This window comes from Manis javanica, chromosome 4 (assembly GCF_040802235.1).
Source record: "Manis javanica isolate MJ-LG chromosome 4, MJ_LKY, whole genome shotgun sequence".
Classification (NCBI taxonomy): Eukaryota; Metazoa; Chordata; class Mammalia; order Pholidota; family Manidae; genus Manis; species Manis javanica.
The window spans coordinates 178,257,563-178,282,744 of NC_133159.1; the positions used below are offsets into that span (position 1 = coordinate 178,257,563).

Below are 25,182 nucleotides of genomic sequence, written 5' to 3' on the forward strand. Positions count from 1 at the left end.
CTCATAGCCCGCTGGCCAGTTTGACGGTCTGTTGCTAATGCCAATCTAGCAACAGGAGAATAGGTAAACCATTCTCCCCGAGCTACCCCAGCCTCACCACCGTATCCAGGTGTCCTGGAGAACCAGGCCGCCCGAAGAGGCAACTCACCAGGCTTGTACCTGCGCCTTCCTAGGCAGTACCCCGGGCTCAGGATACGTCGCCTCCTCTGCCACTCTTAAGACTTGTTTTAATCTACTGATTATATGGGAAAGGAGATTATCAACAAATTCATGCTAACGTATTATAGACTACTACTGACCTCATCAAGAGGGGAAAATAATGGACATCGTAGGATTTCAGCGATCTATCGCCATCTGCAGGGGGACCTGCCAGCACCACTGGCACCCTCCCCCTTCTCACCCTCTGCAAGAGTGGAAAGCAAGCAAAGTGCTGGCCCACAGCAGGGGTTCGCACTTCTAGCGGACATATGCATAACCTGCTGATCGTTGTGGAAGGGGCCAGAGGGCCAGCAAACTTGGAATGTTAGAAAAGCAATGGTGGGATAAATTAGGCCAAGGGCTGTAATTGGCCCAGATTTGGACCAACACTTTGTCCTCTAACGTGAAATATTTTTTACCCTGGCATTTTAGATAAAAAGAATTCTCCCCAAACCTAATGTCAGGGGACAAATCCTATCCTTTCATTTCTCAAGCCCTTTGCTCAGAGAATGGCTGCCTCAACACCAAAAATCAGTATTCCTTTCAGGCCACCCAAGTAGTTTCTAACACACAAAAGCACTCCCTCTTTTCTTTTCTTCTTTTATTAACAAAAAGAGGGTGGGAGGGAAAGAAGAGGGCTTAGCAAACAGAAAAAGGAGAGAGAGAGAGAGAGAGAGAAGTGGGGGACACCAGCAGTCCCTGGCCATCAAAGACTTACCACTTGTTTCTGTTTGAGAGGCTTGACGCAGAAAGTCCCATCTGTGTGCTGGAATGAAAATATGACAGTTGTGGCCAGGAAGAGGGCTCCTGGACAGCCGGGTGGGGAGCAGCGCTGGTAACACGGGGCGCCCTCCATGCGGCTAGTTTGGGCCTCCCGTTTTAAGAAGAAATGAGGTCTGAGGAACTGAAGGTGGTACAGCAGGTTGGTGGCAGAGCTGGAACCAGCCCCCAGGGCAGCCCCCAGGGCTCCTTCAACCTCCACCACTGCCACACACACCAGATCCATCCTGCCAGGCCCAGCAGTCACAAATAGGGGTGACACACATGTCCTCACAGGAAAGAGGCAAATGGCATACAGTGAGTCACTCTGTAGTACAGTGACTCACTTACCTTTTCAAAAGTGCCCAGCAGGACATGGCAATGGCCAAAATACTCTGAAAGAAAAAAAGGCACAGGGGTGAAGAAGGAAGCCAAATGGCATGCCCTGGTGCTCATCTCCCTTCCCCAAGTCCCTGCAATCTGGGCTGCTGCAAGAAGGGGCATGATAGGACACCTAGGCCCAGCAAGCCAGGGAATGCAGGTGTGAGCGTGAAGGGACGCAGAAACGGCCTGATCCCCAGAGAAGGCATGCTGCTCCCACGCCGCGGTGCTGCTGGGCCGTGCGCACAAAGGCATGTGCGCAGCCAGAGCAGACAGAAGGCGCCCATACCGTCGCCTTCGTCCACCACAGCATGGACCACCAGCGGGTAAACCTCTCGGTCCAGATCAAAGCCAAGCTGAGGGAAAAGAGAAGACAAAAGAAGGACTTGCCACGTTGAAACGGCGGCGCAGTGACCCACCAAGAGGGAGGTGCTGCCAGGAAGCACCGGCCTCACCCCTGCTCCTCCCTCATCAGCCCTTCGTTAGTAAGTCTGTTTAAGTGAAGGCCCCCCGTTTCTTCTTCAAATTCTCTTAGATGTAGAATTCTCTAACCTGCATGTTCTTTTCTTGGAGCAAAGCTTTCTCAAAACATACTAGGTAAATAGGCTGCTTTGGAATAAAAAACTCAGTGAGGCTAGGCGTATCCTTTTGAGGACATGACTGAGCTACAGGCTGAAGGTGAGCACGACCTTCAAACTCCAGGCGGGGCCCTAAGCAGCCCTCAGACGTGCTGGAGTCCCTGTGAGGAACCTGCCCTCGCGCTTTCTCCCGGCGCAGCCCACCTCCTCCTCCGCCCACTCGGCGGGGTCCACGGTGTGCGAGGGCAGGCAGAACTGCTGGCACACCCCGCGCTTGTAGTGCACTGTCTCCGACTGCAGGCTGTCGTCTTTGGGGATGTAGCTATGATCAAAGCAGGAGGCAAGGCAAAAGTTAGTATCCAACCCAGACAGATCTGACCATTTCTTCTGCCTCATGCCCGTTCTCAATTATCAACAGACTCTAGGAAAAGAAAAGAAAAGGAAAAAAGAGAGAAGATAGAAGAGAAAAGACCTCCTTTATAATCTCTTTGGCTCTTGTTTAGTAATACTATCAAACGTCTAATTCAACCCACACATCCAGAAAGGGAGCTCAATGGGTTTTAACAGCATCTTGATGATCTGAAAAGCTGTGCTGCCACCTGCCACAGGACCAAGGTGGCACAATTTGAGGGGAAAGGTGAAAAAGCAGGGGCTCTGTCAAAGAAAATCCAAATTTAGGATTTCACCTGGTTGTAGAAATAGAATGTCTTCCTCCCCAGGTGAGTGCGTAAGGTATGAGCCCTAGCCTGTCTGGGAAGGCAGCGGCTCACCCGGTCTGTTCCTACCTGGCAATCCCATTCTGGAACTCTTCAGTGGCCTGATAGTAGATGGTGATGGCCACCCGAGCGTCAGTGTCAAAGGTGAACTCCACATTGTAGTGGACTTTAGCTTTGCCTGTCTCTTCTCCAGGGGCCTTCACTTCCTCAGCACACCTAGAACACCACAAAGACTCAGCATTTGTGGGGTAGCAAATCATTATTTTAAAATTTGTCTTTTTAAAAAAAATTTAATCTATTGTGGGCTTCCCTCCATGATCATAAACCCAGGCTACACCTTCACTTTGCACCATGGCAGGGTGCCCCGCAGCACTCTTGCTGGGCATTTAGGCATTTCTCATATTCCACAGGGCTACAATGAACACCCTTGTGTATTTGCCAGATTTCTTTTTTAAATTTTCATTGTAATCAAAGTTACTAATCACATGGTTTAAATAGTTTCCACAAGGCTTGCTACCAAACACAGCAGGCCCCTCTCTATCCCCTCACAGGAGACCACCTTTACCTCTTCCAGCTGATCACTTTGGCATTTACCTGCATGTTTCTAAATAACACGCTTAGGTTATCACTGGAGTTTTCAGCCTTAGGCAGCATCATCTATTAGCTTCCTCCTATGGGAATGAGGATTCCTTTCCCTTTCCTCATTCTGTTCCCTGTAAGTACTCCCCCATTCCCCACCCCCCAAGGGGCTACATCATGATTTTGTTAGTTTAGTACAGTATTGTCTATGTCACTTTGATTATATCAACATCGTTCACAGCCTAGCCACAGAGAAATCTCTGATTGTTTTCCTGCGTAAGTTTTTCTTAAGAGTTCATGCTTTTTTTTTTTTCCAGTTGCTCAGTTTTTTGAGTACTTTTATCACCAATTCAAACCCCAGCTTTCTGCTGCTTGTCTAAACTCTCGCTCAGATGCATTGCATGTTCTGTGCATCTCGCCCTCCCGAGGAGGCCCTTCTGGAGCCCTCTTTCTGGACCTGCACCATCAGGACCCTGGGGCCTCTGCGCCTGCGCACAGCTGCTGCGCTGGACTCCTCCTCCCCCATCAGCCTGCGGAGTCCCTTTTGCCTTCCTCCTGGATAATCGCATGTTTCCTGCATCTCCTAGCTTCCTCTTTTTTGGGCTAAATTTTCACTGACACCTCCCACTAGCTTCCTGAAAAGGGGCATATTGGAAGGACACACTTTTCAAGAGATTTTCTTCTACAGTCACACTTCACTGAAAGTTTGACTTTTAGCTTCCAGTGTTGCTCACAGGAAGTAAGAAGCCATTCTGATTGTTGATCCTTTTTTCCTTTGATATAGTATCTCTGCCTTATCATCCAGTGTGCTGGGCACTCAGTGGTTCTTTCTATTTAGAAACTTGTGTCTTCTAGTTCTTGGATGTTTTCCTAAATAAGGTATATCATTGATGATATCCTTCCTTCCATATTCTCTGCCTCTTTCTAGAACCATTAGTTGGATGTTGGACCCTCTAACCAGTGCTCGATTCTTCGTATCTTTTCCTTTCTATTTTCCATATCTCTGCCTTTTCACTCCACTTTTTAGAATATTCCAATTTTTAGTCCTACATCCTATCAAGTTTTTAATTTCTGCAATTATGTTTTAAATTTCTTGGTGCTGTTTTTGTTCCCTAAATGCTCTGTGTCATTGCACCCATGAAATAACACTATCTTTTCTATGTCTCTGAGGCTATAAATGAAGTTTTTCTCTTCCTGCACAGTTTTATTTCCACTCAGTTATTTTTTTCCCTGTTGGCTTATTTTGCCACTGTATTTCATATTGTAGGCATTTCTTACACATCTAGGGATCTTTGGTTGTCTGCCCATATTTAAGAAATTTAAAATCCCTGATTGGAATTCTTGAGTGTGTAGCAGGGTCTGGGGCCTCTGCTCGCCCAGGGCAGATCTGGGTCTGTCAGGAATCTCCAAGGCCAGTCTCTGTGGTCTTCCCACCTGAGCCAGGTCCGATTCCCTAGAAAACAGTTTTCGTCTCTTCTGACAAAAGCCTGGACGACAGCACTCTGGGGACAGAGTAGGAGGGCTGGCCCGAGGGCTCGGTGTGACTAAATTCACTAAACCCCCATCTTTAGTCCTGAGTCCGGCCCTTAGCTGTGCCTGGATATTCCAAGTTCAGAGATTCTCCACTTTAGCTTTTCCATTGCGAATCATTACCAGCCTTCTGCCAGGGTGTGGAAGGCAGTTCTGATTGTGCAGTGCAGGTGAGAGGATCCGATACTGTTAGGCAGCTGTTCCGTTAGCCTTCCCCTGACATCCCGAGGTACCTAGTGCTGCCAATGCCTGAGCCTTTTGGGGACAGCACAGTGCAGAGTGGGTGATTCTCAGCTCTTCCTTCTGTTCACTTAGGATTCTGATTTCTTGGGTTTACTATACTAAGTCACTTAACAGTCACCATCTGTTTCCAGCCTCTATAATTTTGGCGCTCTTGCTCCTTTCCCATTCTCCCCGTTCTTCTGGATTTATGCTTGAAAAAAATACTCTTTGTATTCTTTAATGGAATTTTGACAGGAAGTAGAAGTAGATGTTCAAATCTCCATCTTTACCTGGAAGTGTGTGAATCAGAATTCACTGTATTCCCATAATCAGAAGAAAAAAAACACACCCTTCATCTTAACATTTATTGAACACCAGTGTTTCCCCTTCCATCAGCTCACTGAATTTTGAAAGGTAAGGCTTATTACTTTTTACACATGAGAAACCTGAAACTCAGAGACTTATCTGAGTGATTGTCCACAGACCCCAGAAGTGGCATGCCACACTGCTTCCCTCCATTCTAGAGCTTCGGCCAGGCTGCCACATCAGAGCCAGGACTTCGCAGTCACTCAGGCCCTTGAGCCTGTCTCCATCAAAGAGCTGAGCAGCCCATACGTGATGAGAGGAACAGAGTGGACACAGTGGTCGACAGCTGGCAGGCTCCAGAGGCCTCCTCAGCGTCAGGCTGTTCTGCTGCTGTAGGATGCTTCCTGGGCACCCTCATGCCCAGGGCTGACGCCACAGGTAGGGGAAGCAGTTAAAAGGTCAGGGACAAATAAAATATATAAAATTTAAGAGAGTCCGAAAATAGGTTAGTGGTTGCTTAGGGCTGGAAGAAGGGTTCCGGGGGAAATGGGGAGTCACTGCTGGTGTACTTCTTTGGCAGTGATGAAAATGTTTCCGCCTTAGATAGCAGGATGGCTGCGCGACTCTGTGAATGTCCTTAAAACCGCTGAGCTGCATGCTCTAAACGGGGGCATTGCATGCTATGGGGATTATATCTCAATAAAGTTGTTACATTTAAAAAAACTATCAGAGAAAAATAAACTTCCTAATGCTAATAGAACCGACCTATACAAGCATAAAAACAGCCTGGGCCATCTTCCTTGTCCAGTCATAAAAATTGGGGATCTCTGATTTGCCCGAGCCAGATCCGGCAGATACATGTGCCATGTGGAGGGAGCACCAGTTTAGAAGTTACTCTGTCTGGGGGAGGCAAAAAGAAGGCCAATGTTGATGACAATCAATGTTGAGGATGATGATTAAACAACAGACTGAGGCCACTATGAGTTCCTCAGGGGAAGTTCTCATGAGATGACAACTAAGTTAAAAAGTAAACATGCACAATAAAATAAGGATTTCATATTCCAAGTTCAAATATCCCATTTTTACACAGGTTTGCTGAGGTATCTGCAAAATTCACTTTTCCCCTCAATGATTCTTCTTACTTGAAAAAGCTTCAGAAAACAGGGATAGAAATGAGCTCTTCCAGGAATGTGAAAGCTCTCCACAAGCACACATTGTCGCACAGACTTTGGAACCATTCGGATGCGGGAAGACCTACTCTGCGTGGAAGAGGTGCTGCCCTGTCAGTGCCAGAGGGGTTCACGCCCTTGAGGCCTGGCATCAGGTTCGCTTGGCCTCTTGGGTTAGCTGGTGGCCCCTCTGCACAGAGGGGTTCTGGAAGCTGGCCGGGGCCCCCCAGAACTTACTTGACGAGCCTTAGTGTGTCCTTTCGGATGTTGATCAGGCTTCTCAGAGTCTTCACTGGCTCTTGGGGAGGTGGGGCAGCATAAGGAAACTGTCAGAAACAAAGTGGGAGAGGCAGTGTGTTTATAAAGACCGATCGCTGTCAGTCCCTGGTGCAGGGCTGAGAGGCTGACAAAGAACAGCTATTGTCCTAACCAAGTGAGGACACTGAGACCCGAAATACTAAGGCAACTTGCTAAAGGTCACAGTTAGCTGTAGAACTGGGATTCTATTTGGCATCGAAAGAGCTAGATTTATCTGCTTTTTCCATTATGTGAAGCTTATTTGAGTCAGCATTCAAAATGTGGCTAACTAATAAAAACTCCTACTGAAGTTCCAAATACCAAAGGACGCACCGTGGCCGAGTTAATCACAAAAGGCTTTTCCATCTGACCTGAGACGACAGGGAGCCAGACCTACAAGGCTTTTCCTTTAGTGAAGCCACATGGTGTCTTAGGAATTTAAGAACTGCAAACAAAAAGAGAAGCCCACCATGTGTACAGAGCTGAGGCCTGCAAACAGTGGAGAACAAATTTTCCTTGCAGCTGATCACATACAGCAGAGTTCTTTAAAATGTGAGCCAAGAGCTATTTTGGGGTCATCAGAGGTTTATGGTTGTCCATCAACTACCTTATACTTTCTCTTTCCCCATTTGGACATACGGATTTGGAGTTCTGAGTTGACGATAATGAGATAAGGAAGGGGAAACAGTAAAAATTTAACTGGGAATTACTTTCAGAAGGTTAAGAACGACTTAAAATATTCCCAGTATTGTTCTAATGTTGTTTGGGCAGTAAGCGTTCTTTTACTTTTAACTCACAGAAAACCTACTAGTCTTTGCAGCTTTGCAAAGTGGTGGGACTCCCAGCTCTAGAGGAATCTATGTCCTAGTGCTGGGATTGGAAGATGGACCCCATTGTGGTACTCTAATTGTGCCTTCACAGATATTCGCTGAGTGTGGATATTTTATTTGGGAAACATAATTTAACCTAGGGTACATCTGGTCTTATTTATTCAGTATGATTGCTGGTAATTCATATGTGTGAATGGGATGCTTGATACACTCAATCTAAATTATGTGCACCCAGAGCACTCACCTTGTGGGTGTTATATAGCAACATTTCATCTTAGCAATATATTAAACATGTTCTTTTAAAATAAATGATAGCTGGTTTTTCTAATTACAAAGCAAAATGTTCAGTTCAAACGGAAAACACAAAAAAGTACAAAAGGTGCCATAGTTTCACCGCTCAGTGATACCAAAGTTAATACTGTAGAACGTGTCTCTCCCGACAGGATTCATCTGTCATTTCTCTCTCCATCCATCTATCTACCTGCCCACATACCTGCCTCTATATCAACGCACTGTTTCAAACCGTGCATACTATTTTATAGTCTCTTTTTCACTTAGGAAGACATGGTAAACATTTTTAAATTCTGTGATTTGACAACATGACTGTGCACACTGCAGACAGGAGCATACTTTATTAAACCAGTTCCACGTTATTCAGTGTTCTGAGTTGATTTTACTTTTTTTTTTTTTTTTTTTTTGCTGATATCAATGTTGTGGTGAGTGCCTTGTCCCTACATTTCTTCATGTTGTTTGATTATTTCCTTAGGACAAATTCCTGGAAGTGGAATTACTGGATCAAAGAGTAAGCATATTTTTAAGACTTTAAAAAATATTTTGCCTAATTGTTCTCTAGAAAGCTGGTTCCAATTTGCCTTCCTGCTAGCAGCATTTCAGGAGGCTTTTATATAGGAAAGCTGAAGTTCAGACCTTATTTGTGGCCTATTTCTCCACCCCCTACTTTCCTAGGCTGCCACACTAAAGGACTTGAAAACAATTTTTAAATAAGCTTAAGCAAAAAGTAATTAGGCAGGAAAATCTGACACAAATGCTAGTTTACCCTAAAGCCAAAATAAATGACTTTAGGATTAACATTTTTTTTCTGGAGTAGTAAAGCTAATCATATTCATTTGCACAGGTACTTAGGAGTTATCCATGACTCCTACCTGAGTTTAAAAAAAAAAAGGTTCTTCCTTTCCTCTTTGTCCTTTCTCCTCCATAGCCCCTGAAGGAAAGAAAAGGAAAAGGGAAAAAATCCCTAGTGTTCTTCGTCTTCCATTTAGAATACTCCCTGAGCCTGAATTCTCTGTCATAATGGTACCGACCCAGAAGGTTTGGTCCATGAGTCCCCCAAGCAGACTTCCATTCTTTGTCTACTAGTCTTTATCTAAAGCCTGTCTTCATTATGAAAAGTGAAAGAGAATCCTAGAGGCTGCATTTAGGTATCCTTCATCAGGCTGTTAAGAGCATATTCACTCCAGAATGATAGCTGAAAAATGGGAAGGCATTCCGTGAGCCCACACTGAGCTAGAGGCAGGACATGCCTTATAGAGGGCTTGGCAGCCTTCCCCCCATCTGTGGGTCTGGTGGTGTGTTATGTACAAGACAGAAAAGGCTACTTCTCCCCATTTACTAGCCTAGCTGTGCCAGGGTGGGTGTATCCAAGTGAAAAGGCTCCTTCTGGTCTTCCTGGTCACCACTCACCCCCTAACTCAGCAGTTGTTAACTGACTACCTCCTGTGTGCCGGGCATCATGCTGGTTCTTTAAATATATATATTTTTTGTTTTACACATACTAGTAAAATGTAAAATACATGTAACATGAAATTTATCACCTTAACCATTTTTAAGCATACAGTTCAGTGGCATTAAGTACATCCACATGTGCTACCATCACCACCATCTAGCTCCAGTTTAGATACATTCTTATTTAATATTCCCCATACGAACAGAGGTGCCTGCCATGCTTACTAGATCGTAAGCTCCCAAAGGACAGTCTGACACATAGGAGGAACTAAGAAATATTTCAGTTGACTGAATAAATGAAGAATGTCAGTATTAACAGTCTCATTTTGCAGATAAAGAAACTGAAACTCAAAAGATTATGTACTTATTGAAGGTCACAGGGCTAATGAAGAGCAGAATCAAAATTCGAACCCAGAACCAGGATTTGAATCCAAATGCCATGCTTTCCATTGCAGCTGCCTCAGCTACTGCCAGGAAAGTTTACAAGTTGTTCTGATTCTGAGGGTGTTCTAGGAACCTGAGTAGAATGTAGAGCCTGACAGTTAAACAATCACTGTAAAAGGTACTGAATCCTATTTAGGTTCTGGAAGCTGGTCAGAACTCTGGATTGCAGTCTTACGCTCAGGCGGTATACACAAAGGCATACCTAATGCCACACTCCTTTAAAATTTAACAGGAATATCTAAGGTCTTCTCAGAGAAAAGCTTTCTTGGAGCACAGCATGACAAAATCCTTTTCTCTGTCAGGTCTAACAGCACGTGCAGAAGACACAAATGTACATTCACGGCATGACAGTGTCCGAGAGCACTGCCAGCAACTGCCACACAGGGGTCCCTGTTCACCTCCGCCTCAGATACTGGGATGTGTTACTGACAGATGCTGCCGAGCACAGTGGTTTCTCCTCTAATTTACTTTCAAAGGACAAAGACACATACCCACCCGTTCAACCCCTTCACGCAGCTCTGAGTATGGCGCTGGGCCTGGATTCAGGCACCGACCGACCACACCTCTCTGGTTCCACTTGTGAGGGGCCTAAACCATGACAGCTCGCGTCGTGCGCGCTTTGCACTGGGTATGGCACCCTGCCTGGGCTGGCCAGCTTGTGTCTCTATTGAAGTAAGACCAAATCTCAGAATAATTTAAATCCCAAACACCTCAAGCTCAGGACGGGAGACAGTATGGGCCCAAGGGAGTTACGAGTCAAGGCTCTGTGTGAACTCTGATCAAGTTTCTCTTGGGTCTTTTGTCCCAGTGTTGCTCGGTCTCCTTTCACATTGCCTTCCATCGGCAAAGTGCCACCTGCTGGCCAAATGTGGGGCTGCAGTTTAGAGGAACAAAAGTGTGCCCTGGATGTGTGTGTGTGTGTGTGTGTACGTATGTATGTATGTATGTATAAGCCACATACCCTAGATTTTAAAAACCATTCTAATTTCAAATATTTTGTTAAATACGTTTACAGATGCACACACGTTTTTGTTGTAGAAAATATAGCCACAATGCTGAGATAACAGGATATCTTATTTCAATTGTAAATTATTGGGCCATTCCCAGTAGTCTACAAAACGACTATAATCCATTCATAAAATAAATAAGTAACTTCAATAAAACATCTTTTAAGAAGTACATTATTTGCTAACATTTGCTATGAGATTCAGTCCTGATCATATGCACAGAGTATCCCAGATTTGGCCACTGGGCACTCCTTCGGGTTGACTCTGCGTCCTCTGAAACGGCCATGTCATTATTTTTAGCACTTCCTTACTTTCTGGTACCACAAGATATTCCAGGTTCAGTCTGTGTTTTTCCTCTCCTATCCTTTGAACTGATCATGTCTCCAAGGTGCCCTGGTTCCTTTTTCAAGTCTACCTCACACCATCATTTACTCACTCATCTTTTACTGATGAACACTTGGCCTGTTTCCAGTTTCACTACTACAAATAATGCAGTGAACATTCCTTGAAAGGAATCTTAATAGGAAAGGGGAGGGGGATGAGTAGTAAAAGAAAAACACATTAAAATGCATGAATGCAATTTTTACTTAGGAAAGAAAAGTCCCAAATGCCAAAAACCTGCTTCCTAACAAAAGGAAATTATTTTAGACAATGTATAGTTCAAACAGAAAAATACTCATTTTATATATTAGCAGTCATGTAATATTTGTGCCAAAGAATCTAGTAATTGTTACTATGGAAACCAACATCCATGGTCATATGAATAACTCATTTACAGCACTACACAAATGCTTTCTTTTGTAGATTTTAGGGTTTTTACATTTAAATTTCAGTTCCTTTTGATATGATGCCTGGTTATTTTCTCAGCTTTCTCTGCTTCCCCCCTTCTCAGATATGTAGTGTGTCTAAGACTCACCAGTGGTATTTTTAGACAGGTGACGCTTTAGAACATTTTCTGATATCAGTGTCAGGGGAGAACAGTTTAACTCTGCTTGAATTCTGGAAAATGAATACGAATTTGCCTATTTCACAGCCGTAGCCCTGAGACAGACTGTATTGTGCATGCCATAGACCAGAACGCAAATGAGTTATATTTACAGCAGTAAAGCCCCTTTTCACTAATTTTCCATCCAATTCTCATGGGGAGTCAACCACCAATGTAGAAAGACGAGTGATCACAAAGTTTATGAGATGTAACACATTATTTCCACCTAAATCAAAGATGTAAGGGACACTGAGAAAGTGTCACAGGGTGACCTCAACACAAGGGTGCTGTGTTCCTTTGGTTACCAAAGGAATTGATCCAAAGAGGCCATCTATTTATAGTCTATTTATAGTTACCATCTCTGCTAGGTCCCCTGGCAGGGAGCACACAGGACTGATATTGTGGCTATGTGACATTAGATCCAATGTCGACCTTTTCCAAAATATTTAAACCCTACTATGAGTATGCCTGATTTAACCAGTTCTCTCTGTTCACCGTCAGAGGTGATGAGAAAAGTGCGAAAAATCCACCATACAGTAAAGCATCTATTATAAAATCACACAGATCTCAGTCAGTGACCATGGCAGACCCATTTTCTCCCTCTTCTTACAGTTTGGGTCTTATTACTCTGTCTGGGAGTACTGAGACCAGGTAACACATTCAGTACCACTCTGACATCAAACACACCTACAAGGCTGTGTGTTCGGCTTCAATGACAAATGAAACCTACTCAACTTTCAGTTCCCCACGGTAGGAAGCCCTCACCAAGATACAGGCCCCAACCCTCCAGCAGGAGAAAGCACCAGTCAATTATGCTGTGCTTCTAAAATAAAAGTACCTTCCTGGAGATGGGATGTAGTTAGATACAAAGGATTTTGCCTGACGCCAGCTAATTTGAAGCAGAGTTAAAATGGAAAAGGAAGTGTTTTCAGTAAAGCAGACAAAGTCATCTTTCCCTCCAGCAAGTTAGTAAATAATGACTAATGGTCAGAAAAACCACTCCTTTGGACAAGCACCCCATTCCAGATGCCTGACTTCTGGATTTTATCTGGTCAGAAAACTCATAACCCAGCTCACAAATAAGAAGCCACTGGTAAGTAAGAGATTTTGAGATGCCTGCTATTGTTTATGAAGAGTGTGCCCAGAGAGGCAAGCACCAGTATTAGCTGAAATAGGTATTTTTAAATACACATTTTTTCCAAAGAAACATAAATATTCTAATGTCACCAAGTGTTGTTAGTTTCCAGTGATTTTTGAAGAGAGGCATTTTCAAAAGGCCAACTGCTAAGAAGGGCAAGAGGAACAAACTATTCCCATCCCATATTTCAGAAACAGAACACTGTGAACTGGTCTTCAAGCTGAAAACCTCCACACTGTCCTTCTGTGCCCGCACTGAAACACACCGCAACTACCCATGCAAGAACCAAGATTAATGGTAAGAGTTGTGTAGCCTCATATTCCTAGAAATCTCAGCTCTCGTTTGGTAAAAAGAGTAATAGCATGAAATACTGAAAGAGTTAAGTCTATATGCAATCAAATACAGAATCCTAAGCCCTAGTAGAACCTGGCTACTGTGGCCAGGCCATCGATCTGCAGAGACAGCCCTAAGAAGAAAGCCATTACTCAGAATCAGCGACCCTAGTGAGATTTTATTTTCTTTAGCTAGTCATGAGATTTGGAAACCTCATATAATTAGGATAAAATAGCATAAAATAAAAACCGGTAGCATATGTCTGACAGTTTTAATTTCTAAGTTATTAATATTAAGATCTGTATTCTGCAGCTAATTTAACCAGGCAACATTTGCTCCCTTTTGCTCTGCTAAGTTTCCGAAAGTCTGGAGGGACTGATTCTTCTTCAGTCACTCCTTAATAGCAGCGAGTAGCCAAGGTCATACAAACCAGCTGAGTCACTTGCTTTGGCTTATATGAAAGTCTAAGCTCATTTAAATACTGTATATAGTGAAACCTAGCAGCTAGAACTATAGCTATTGTACAGCTATTCTAGATGGTGAATCTCAGGGACAAAATACAAATATCCACAATATATCATGTTCAGAGTCTAGTTCCAAGGTTGATTATGTCACTGGCTTCTCCCTCATCCTATGTTCCACCCACATCCCTTTCCTGACCAACCTGAGGTCTCTGCATGGCTCCATGTCTGTCGTCTACCACCTGTCAGCCCATTCTTGTAAATTGCCACTCCTTGAGACAGTCTTCAAGATGTCCAGTTTTCCTCTTCTCAGCAACTGTTTCTCTCTGGCTCTTCTTCTTTTTACTGATTTCCTGTATGCTATCAAGACCCTGGGCTTCTGATCATCTTTCAGGACTTGTTGGGGCTAACTGCAGTTCATGAAGAATAAATAGGTGTCCTCGCATTAACCATAAACTTCCTAAGACTAAAAACAACCAAGTTCCAAGTTCAAACATGGTGCAAAACAAAGATGGTGCAATAGATAATTATTGAAGCAATACATGTTCGTATCTCTTAACATCGTTAGTTTGGTTCCTGGGTCTATAATTCTCAGTCTGGCCATTAATGCAAAGGTTCCTTAGTGCTAGTTAATAATCTGTCAAGAAAGCACAGACCCGTATTTAAGTGGGGAGTCAAAAGTTCAGCAAGTGCATTTGGCAACTGGCTTCTATGGAAAAGGAAAGATTTAGTTGGGTAAACCTGACAGGCACCACTTGGATCAAGTGATCAAGGTCACCATCATGAGCATAAGTCATTGGCTGTGATGTGCCTCTGATGAGATGTGACAAGGAGGGCACTCCCCTCAACCCCCGAGCATTCTTCCCCAAAGTCCGTAACCCTGGTCTAATCACAAGAAAACGTCAGAAAACCCAGCTGGGGGAAGTTTTATAAAATGCCTCACCGGTATATCTCAAAGTTGTCAAGGTCATGAAAAATAAGTAAAAACTGAGAAACGGTCACAGATTGGAGGAGGTGGAGACATGATAATCAAAGGCAACGTGGTTTCCTGCATTGGATCCTGGAACGAAAAAAGGCATCTATGGAAAAACTGGTGTAGGCCTGACAAAGTCTGTCGTTTTTCTAAAATGGCAATGTACTGCGCTAAGTTTTAGTTTGGACGAATGTGCCATGGTTGCATGAGATGTGAACATTGTCAGAAGCTGGATGAAGGAAGGGTGTGAGGAAGTTCCCTACTGTCTTTGCAATTCTTCTGAAAGCATCATGTTATTTTAAAAATTAAGTTCAGCAAGAGAAATGCTGAGATAAATGGAAAGCAGAAACTCTTCAAGAAGGTGTAGGTCTTGGCTCTTGTATTACTGGTTGTATGATTTAGACAAGTCTCTGTACCCACTAATTCTCGACTGCCTTCCCAGTGAAATGTGCTTAACAATAGCTGCCTCATAATCTATGGGATTAAGGCTGCATTAATCAGGGTCCAGTCAGGAAAACAGACACCACACCCGTTTTTTTAATAGAGGGCTCCTTAGGGGTACTGCTAATGTAACCACCTGTTAAGCTATTTGACCCAGAAGTCTTTGACTTTTATAGACTTTTGTAGAACAGTTTCATTACAATTTAAGGCCATATGTATCTCTTGAAAATCTGAAAATGTTAACCAAATTTTTCTTTGAAATACGACACCAAAAAGTATAGTTTCCCGTAAAATGGGGCATACAATGACAACAGGAAGCAGAGGCGAGAGTGTGCACACTCAGTTTCAGTATGTTTCAAAGAAATTTCGAGGAAATTCCTACAACACAGATGCTTTAGTTTCACTGCTGAATACCGCAGCGGTTCTTCGCACTCTGGTTTGTTAAGAAACATAGCATTAAACAACAACCCAAAAGTTCACGCCTTTAGTGGCCCTTTCCAAGTCAGCAAAAGGCTATGTCATAAAGTCAAGTTTCTCTCTCAGAGCTCCCATAAGACTATGTCTATATTTAAATTTATTACCCCTGAGCGTGGGTGTGTATGTCTGATCTTCCTGCAAGATTATAAACTTGACAGCAAATTCTGTTGTTAAAACAGTCCTTATGTCACCAGAGTGACTGGACCAGCTCACAGACAAGACAGAAACAGGTATTTGTAGGATATTCATCTTAGGTATATAAGATCTTCAGAAGAGTACCTCTGTGCTCCGGTTTGTTAGGAACAGCATGCCCAGAACCCCAGAAAGGCCTGGAATTGGCAGTAGCAGGTCCTCTGAAAAATGAGGTGTAGCAAGCCCAGAAAGGAGAAGACTGGGACAGTCTAAGTGAAAAGCATTTAGACATGAGATCTTTTCCCAGGCGCCATATGGCCAGGAGACCACCTGTCCTTCTCTAATGGATGACTGGACATTTGCCGGAGAATAAATGGGAGGACTGATCCCAGGTCACCTGGCACAGCCAAGGGCGAGGGAACTCTGAAAACAGGTCTCTTGGTGAGACCTCAGCCCCTTCCCTGCTCATCTCCCAGAATGCTGGGGGCCAGGCTTACTGCCCACGGCCCTCAGCCCACCCCCAGGCTGGACATGAGTGGATTCTTCACAAGAGAAACTAGGGAAGCTCACCTCATGTTTGACTAAGGTGATGCTGCAGTGCAGTGGGGAAAAGGATGGGTGCTTTTCTCAAGTCGGTGCTGAGTATGAGTAGTTTAAAAAAATCAAAAAGACAAAATACCCCTCAGCCCCTACTTCTCACTGTACCTCAAATGCAATTCCAGATGGACGACATCTTAAATATAAAACAATGCCATTAGGAGAAAACCAGAGCAGGCTCATGAGTTGGAATTGGAAAGATTTCTTAAACAAGATACAAGAGGTCCCATATAAGTATATGGTTAAATGGGACTGTATTCATATTCAGAACTTTGTTCAATGAAATATACCATTAAGAGTGGAAAGGCATAAGCTTCAAAGTTGCTACAAGACTGGATGTTAAATGTTCTCACCACACACAAAAAACAGAGGTATTGGCTAACACAGGTGGTAATCATACTGCAACCTATAAATGCATCAAATCAACACCTTGAACACCTTATACTCACACCATGTTAGATGTCAATTTATTTCAATAAAAATAAATAAATTAAAAAGCATGAAAGGCAAGCAGAGACTGGGAGGAGATATTTGCAATATATTTATCTGAGAAAGGACTTATATTTTATTATTTCCTTACTAAGAAAGAAAAAGCAGGTAAGCTAACAAGAAAACTAGATAAAAAACCTGAACTGACACTTCACAAATGGCCAAGAAACATATGTAAAGGTGCTCAGCCTCATGAGTCATTAGGGATATGAAAACTAATTCTGCACATCCGCCAGATGGCTAAAATGCAAAAAATGGAAAATACTAGGTGCTGGGGACTCCAAACTGCTGGTAGGAGTAACTGGTATGATTGCTTTGGAAAACCATTCTCATGCCCCAGCAGTGCCAGTGCGGGCAGGCTCCAAGCAGATCTGCATACATACGCTCAGCAAACTCGTGCAATAGAGGGTTCACAAAAGCACTCTTATGACAGCTAATATGCCCCAAAGGGTAGAAGGCTAAATGATCAACAAGAGGGCGCATAAACTGTGAAACGTTCACATGTGGATTACATATGCAGTGACAGGGACAAACTTGCTCCCTACAATGAGACCAGCCAGTCTCAGGATGTTCTGAGTGACAGGCAGTGAGGACCCTGGAGTGCTGCTGTAGCAGTGGTACATAGCTGCAGTGGTGGGACACTTGGCAGGGAACGCACTGGCTGGCTTCCTGTCTCTGGTACAGGAGGGACAGGAGAAATGATTACAATCAGGATGGTGGAATTGGTGCTGTTATTAAGAGCCATATATTCACTGAAAAGGGAACAGGACAATCTTGGACACAGCAATCAACAGTTTAAAGCCAAGTATGACAGTCACCTAGCCTCCTTGGCAACATTTGAAGACACTCATCTCCTGCAGGCACAGGACCCAATTTTAAGAAGTGGCAGAACTAAAAAGAAGGCGGAACTCTGAGCCCAGACAAGTTCACGATGGGGAAGGAGTGGGCTCTAAGGCTTGAGATGGAGGTGTCTGTGGATATTTACTTGAAAACCATGGACCGCAGATTCCCTGGGCCTGCAAAGTGATGAACTCCCTCTCCTTGGGAGACAGAAGAGCCCCCTTGCTTACACAGTAGTCAGAGCTCTCAGACAAGACAAAGGACCTGTCCCATGTTCGCTTCTGGCCACTAGACCATAATTAGGGTCAAATCTCAGTCTCACTTACCTGGGGCCTGCTGCACTTGCTAATGAGTGGAGGGGTTGTTGTGCCAAAGACCAGAGACCGGGCTGACAAGTGCATTGGCAGGACCAGGCAGGATGTGCTGGAGTGTATCCTGAGGGTGCAGACCAAGGGTTGCGCAACATGGTGCCAGATGAGGGGAACCTGTAGTACGGGGGCTTTCGTGCAGGACACAGAAACAGCCACTTGGCAAGGGCTCTGGGTCTACCATGTGCTGGGGGAGGGGAGCTCCTGGAAGCTTGGAAAAGGAATGTATCAGATGGTTCCCAGAAGAGTCTTTGGAGGGCACAGCAGTCTTTGGAAGAAAAGGTCCAAAGGCCTAGAGGAGTAGGCATGCTGGAATGGGGCTGCCACATCAAACAGGAAAACCCACCAGCTGGCCACGCCCTATGGGAGGGCCCCAAAGACAGTCTACCACCGAAGCCTAGGCTCTGCCTCTGCGTTGGTACCAGCTCAGATGCTGCCTCTGGAATGAGGGCCCTTCCTTCATCCCTACCACAACCTGAGATCAGGCTTCCATCAGATCTCATTTGGGCACCTGGTTCCCCATTATCTGTGCTCACTATCCCCCAATTCATCTTCTCCACTGTCGTGGGAGTAATCTTTCCAAACGTGTATTATATTGACCCCAGTTTAAAAGGCATTAGTGCTTTCCATGGCCTACAGGATGGCCAAAGCTCATAGGAAAGCAGGCAAGGTCCCATGGCCCAGGCCTGGTCCACGGCCTTATGTCCTGCTGCATCTCCCCCCACCCCCTGGACCCTACACGATAGTTACACTAAATCACCTGCAGCCCATAAGCCTCACCTTGTTCAGCTGCCTGAGCCTCTACTCATCAGCCCTTCCTCCAACACAGTCGTTCCTGGTGATGGGTAAGTTCCTCTGGGCAGGACTGTATTTTATCTGTCTTTGTATCTCCATTGTTTAACATTAGCCTACAGTACCATAGGTGCTCATTAAAATATTAAATGAATGAAGGAACGAGTGAGTGGGTCAATCAGTCAATGGTGTGTGTGATGGGGAGGGGAAAAGATCAACACTGACCTAACGATCACTAAAGAAAACTACCTTCTCAACTAGTATAAAAACCGAACTGAGCTAAGTACAGAGAAGAATAAACTATTTCTCCTCTTCCTTCTCTACTTTTTTGCCCCAGTTCATAGTTTTATAATCCAAATTGATTTGGAAATTCATATAAAGAGAAGGTGACCACCAGGTCAGCAGCCTAAACACTGTTCCGGTCCTTATTCATCTCCAGAGAATTTTTTCCCTTTCTCTCATAACCTCAGGTTACATTGCAACCCCTTTCTATAATTTTAATACATAAAACTATACCCTGAAGTCTACACACCAGACAGATAAAACCATGATCCCTGCCTTACATCTCAAAGATCTGACATGCAATGTCCTATTTCACTAACCTCAGCCAAAGCAACATCTTTAGCTAAAGAAAGGAGCATGCTTAGTTTGATGTACTTTGCATTAAAAAAAATCTAGACAGTAATTTGAAATTATCTTCTCCAAGATACTTATTAACCACAAAGGGAAAGATGGTAATTCCACCAGAGAGAAACCCATGGTGAATTATATCTCAATAAAGCTGCTATTTAACAAAATAAGACAGATGTGGTCAGGTCCAGAAGTCCTGCTGGCAATGTTCCATTTCTTAATCAGGGTGGTAGGTAGAAGGGTGTTTGTTTATAGTTTCTTTAAACTGTACCTATATGGTTTATATATTTATATATAAATATTTCACAACTCACAATAAAAAAGTGAAAAGAAAAACAATAACAAAAAAGAAAAAAAACAATAGAAAGTAAATTAAAAGCAATTTTTGGGATTTGTTTTCAAAGAAAATGAAAAAAAAAAAGGGACAGGTGTCAGGAGCAGCCCTTCCAACCAATGTGACTTCTTTCGGAGCACCCCCTCTCGTCACAGGGGCCACAGGATGAGGGTAGCTGCACTCAGTGGCATGGCTTGCTGGCCTCCATCACCCTGCCACCTGCTTGCACCGATGGGGACCCATCCATCTGGTGGTTCATCTCCTAGAAACCCAGCTCCATAGAGCAGAGGCCTCAGGGAGGAAAACCCCAGAACAGAGCCACATAAAACTCCCCTTTAGAGGGCCAAGCAGCAAATGCCTTGATCCAAGCAGCTTCCAGAGCTGTCTTTTTTACGCTATACCTTCTTTTCCAAAGGTGTAACGACTTTACACATCGTTATGTTACATATTCCATGCTTTTATTTACCCTGCCCCCAAATCTGTCCTGTTCTCTATATAAAAATGACCAGCTTTTTCAAAATAGACATACCATTTGACCCAGGAATTCCACTCCTACTATTTTACCCTAAAATGCAGGAGCCCAGTTTCAAAACGACATATGTACCCCTATGTTTATCACAGCACCATTTACAATAGCCAAGAAATGGAAGCAACCTAAGTGTCCATCAGTAGATGAATGGATAAAGAAGATGTGGTACATATACACAATGGAATATTATTCAGCCATAAGAAGAAAACAAATCCTACCATTTGCAACAACATGGATGGAGCTAGAGGGTATTATGCTCAGTGAAATAAGCCAGATGGAAAAAAACAAGTATCAAATGATTTCACTCATATGTGGAGTATAAGAACAAAGAAAAACTGAAGGAACAAAACAGCAGCAGAATCACAGAACTCAAGAATAGACTAACAGTTACCAAAGGGAAAGGAACTGGGGAGAATGGGAGGGAAGGGAGGGATAAGGGTGGGGAAAACGAAAGGGGGCATTATGATTAGCATGTATAATGTTGGGGGAGGGGCATGGGGAGGGCTGTGCAACACAGAGAAGACAAGTAGTGATTCTACATCATCTTACTATGCTGATGGACAGTGACTGTGGTGGGGTTTGTGGGGGGGACTTGGTCGGGGGAGCACCCTAGTGAGCATAATGTTTTTCATGTAATTGTAGATTGATGTTAACAAAATAAAAAAGAAAATGACCAGCTTTTTCACGTTATCTCTGGAATTGAGAGTAAAACTAACTCTTGAAGAAAACCTGCAATTTGGTTGCACTGTCTCAGTATTTGGAAATAGACCATGGTGTTTAGCTGCATACCGCAAAATAGACTTTATTTACATATTCAGTGTTTATTCATGAACTGACAGGGAGCAACTTTAATTTTCTCATCTTTATTAGGGATAAAAAGTAATACAAATGGAACACGTTTTTTTCCCAAGAAACATAAAAACAAATTAAATTTCAAAATTGAAGACAATAATTTCATTTACAGAATTTTCTGAAACTGAACAGTCATTTCTTCCTCAGCCCAATACTGGTGTGCATGTATGCCCCAAAACCTGAACGCGACACCCATGCCCACAGCAGCACTTTCACAACAGCTGCCCATGTGTCTATCAAGGGATGGAGAGAGAAGCAAAATGGGGTCCAGCCACACAGTGGAACACTATTCAGCCTTAAAAAGGAAGGAAATTCTGACAACTGCTACAAGAGAGAAGAACCTGGAGGACATTATGACAACTGAAATAAGCCAGACACAAAAAGACAGATCTTGGAGTGCTCCACTTCTATGAGCTATCTAAAGTAGTCAAATTCACACAGACAGAAAGTACAAGGGTGGTGTCAGGGCCCGGGGGTGGGGGAAATGCAGACTGGGTGTAAAACAATGTGAATGTACTTAACACTACTGAACTGTTCACTTAAAATGGTTAAGATGGTGTGGTTTACATTATGTGTATTTTGTTACAATTTTTTTCTTAAACTTCATGTAAAAGAAAAGGTTGGGAAGACCACTTACTGAACTGAGCACGGTTTCACCTGCGGGGAGGCGCTAGAAGCAGGGAGACTACATGAATATGCAGTCCCTGGTTTGGGTCTTTCATAGACTGGGTTACTCTCAAGCTATTGAAAAGCAGGCCATCTCTGTCCTGAATCTAATATTTCCAAGAGTGAATCACTGCCCGTGGACACCAAGAGGATGAAGCCGCCTGCTCCACTCCTTCCCCTGCATGTTCCGATTTTCACTGTTCTCCACAAGCCCCAGGCCCACACCGTGGGGCCCCCCTTCCTGCAGTCCACTTCAGAAAGTCCAAACCTGTATTTTATGAATTTTCTCACTTTTCCTACTTCTATGTATTCTCCTAGACCTATTTCCTTCCTCTACTCAGCAGTAGTCCCTTATCTATTTTTTAAGAAAGCTTAAGTGCCCTTGATTTAAAAATGAAAATGTGCTTACTGGGGAAAAGTCCAACAGCATAGAATATGAAGCAAAAATAAGTACCTCCCACCACAGGTGCACCTTAAGAGCTACCTCGGAGCTACCGCTGTGACTGGTCGGAGCATCTCTAACGTATTTTTATGTGCCTGTAACTGTAAATACATAAATGCACACATCCACATATATGGCCGGGCACTGTTCCTTTTATCAGAGATGAAATCAGACTCTACATTTATAGCCACTTGCTTTTTTCAGTAAATGATGTGGTCATGGACATGTTTTCATCTCCATGGATACACATCTACTTTATTTTTGGCTGAATACCAGTTCATAGTGTAGACACACTATAATTTATTTAACAATTCCTGCCTGATACATGCAAAACCCACACATGTGGTGTCAAAAGTGAGTTAGTGTGGTGGTAGAACACTGACAGGAGAGGAGGCACGGGAGTGTGTTTCCTTTGCATAGATATTCAGAAAAGGGGAGTTCATTTCAAGCTGGGACAAACAGTATGCACAGCTAAACTTTTAATAAACTGTCAAACTGCATGGCAAAAACAGCTGTGGTACAATTAAAAAGGAAGGAAGAAGGAACGAAGATAGCATGCAAAAGGCAAGGAACCCCACCTGAACCCACACACAGACACATGCAGAAAAGAGGCCTGTTCCCGCCATGGACTCAGTTGTGTCCCCCTAAAAATTCATGTGTGGAAGTCTTAACTCCCAATGTGACGCTATTTGGAGGGGGGCCTTTGGGAGGGGATTTGGGTTAGGTGCGGTCATAGGGTGGGCTTAGTACTTTATAAGAAGAGGAAGAGAGCGAGCTAGCACCCTCTCTGCCCTGTGTGGACACAGCGAGAGGGCGGCCGTCTGCAAGCCAAGAGGAGGGCCGCCTCCAGGACCTGAATCTGCTGGCACCCTGACCTTAGGCTTCCAGCCTGCAGAGCTGTGAGGTAACGTCTGCTGTGTAGGTCCCCACTCCAGCACGTCTTGTTAGAGCAGCCGGCTCTCAGGCAATCGATGCCAGGGTACTTGTGACAACCTGTCCAGTTACACTGGGGCTGGGGCACAAACAAATCTGCAGACAAAACACACAGCCCCCATTTTAAGGTTAGCTGTCCCACAGGGGCTGCCCCTCAGCGGCCTCTGCCTTAACTACTGCCTGTCCCGCAACCCCGGCCCACAATTCCTGAATCTGCACCGTCTTTACTTCTCAGGCCACTACCCTGGCTCCTCTTCCCTAACTAAGATAAACCGCTACCTAACTGGTCTCATCTGCTTTCTGACTCATTCTCTACACCGAGAGATGATTTAATGAGTTAGCTTTCTAAAAGGCAAATCAAATCTCAATAGTTGTTATTTTTTGAATCCTTAAAATATTCCTGCCCAACGGTATCATTACACCCAGGGAAGCTGAGGCGCACTGATGGCCAGTACCTTAACTGACACCACAAAGCTAGTCAGGGGCAAAGCCACTCGTGACGATGACTCGCTCTATCGCCCCAAAAAGAAAAGTATCACCTTCTCAATACAATATTCACAGCCCTGCAAACACAGGCCTGATTTGTCTTTCCCACCTCACCTCCCACCAGCACCCCTTGCGGACCAGTCCTCACGGCCTGCTCACCTTCTGGAAACCCAATGCACACATCTGCACCTTTGTGCCTCCTTACAGTGCTTATTAATTCTGCCTTAGTGACCTACCTGATCTCCGCCTGGGAAACCCTGCTCATCCTGCCAGCTTCGAGGAGTCACCTCTCAGAGCCGGCAGGCACCCTGGGCAAGGGCATCCCTGCTCCTTGCTCTCAAAGCACTCTGGCACTGTCTCTCACGTCGAACTTACCACCGTTCATCAGTCCGGGGCAATCTGCCTGCCCCCTATTCTGCAGGCTCGTCAGGGCAGGGCCAAGTCTTTTTCATCCCTGCATTCCCACTTGCTAGCACTGTAAACAACTCATATTTATTGAATGGATGGGTGGCACCATGACCAACGCAAAGCTCTATATGTGCAACACTGCTTCACAAATGGATGTATGTCAAGTTGCTTAAAAGACATGCTTCCCCTGCACACATGTGAATAAAAGGCTCCACTGACAAAAATGGGACTTGAGGAGAGCTTCTGGGTATATCTGTGTTAGAGGAAGAAGAAAAGCCCTCTGTGTGCACCTGCTTCCTGAGGCCGGCTGTGCAGCCCTGGCTGCAGGGAGCATGGGGAGGCAGACACCGTGTCAGTGGGGCCCAGAGCGCACCAGATGATGGGGAGGGCGAGGGGCCCAACCGAAGCTCAGCCACTTTCCTCTAAGATGAGAGGAGAGATCTGAACTCAGGAAGAATCAAGGTATCACTTGGTACTCTGACAATCCGACGTTCACTGAGCCTCTAAATAACTTAGAGTTTTAGCAGTAATTTACCTCAACAGAAGAAAATCTAACTCAATAAAGAAGCAAAAAATCAGCATCAGCTCTTCCACTGCCTGGGAAGGGAACGGATGGACTTTATTTAGCATTTTATGACGGTGATGCACAAACACAATGATCTTAGCTCCTCTACACAGAGAACAGAGCAGAAGGGCCTTCAGAAGCCCTGATCACTACTTAAGACAGTTACTTAAAAACTAGTGAATATTCTCTCCATCCACAACTAGAAGTAGCTGCAGAAATAACCACCCTGAAAGGTTAGCAGGTATAGCCAACATTGTTCCATGCTTCTTTTCATCCAGCAATTCCAGGGCATTTTTCAAGCATCACATTCCTATAAAGTCAAAACTGCCCCTCCTCCACTTTACCACTGGGAATCTGAAAGCCTGGGTAACAGACTTGCCAAGAGGGCAGAGTTTACTGGTAAGATACAAATAAAACATGAAATCTTGATTCCAACCTCTCTTCAACCATCTTTCTATATATATATACACACACACACTCTCTCATTCTTTAAATCTGACTCTTAAGGCTTGATAATAAATTTTACTTTGATTATCCTAAGTGGGTGATCAG

General features: G+C 44.2%; 1 protein-coding gene across 13 annotated transcripts in view; it reads right to left on the bottom strand.

Moving 5' to 3' along the window:
• Positions 1-25,182, bottom strand: part of RNF157 (ring finger protein 157) — a 62,582-nt gene that overhangs the window by 18,058 nt on the left and 19,342 nt on the right. For all 13 annotated transcript variants that reach the window (XR_012130886.1, XR_012130883.1, XR_012130881.1 and 10 more), the window contains exons 3-8: positions 6,676-6,764; positions 2,702-2,848; positions 2,121-2,238; positions 1,628-1,694; positions 1,309-1,352; positions 917-964 (exon numbers count right to left, since the gene is read on the bottom strand). Coding sequence is in view for 6 of the 13 variants with exons in the window: in XM_036996884.2 (XP_036852779.1) it covers positions 917-964; positions 1,309-1,352; positions 1,628-1,694; positions 2,121-2,238; positions 2,702-2,848; positions 6,676-6,764 (513 nt within the window). In the remaining 7 variants the exon portion in view is untranslated. The remainder of the gene's footprint in view (positions 1-916; positions 965-1,308; positions 1,353-1,627; positions 1,695-2,120; positions 2,239-2,701; positions 2,849-6,675; positions 6,765-25,182) is intronic.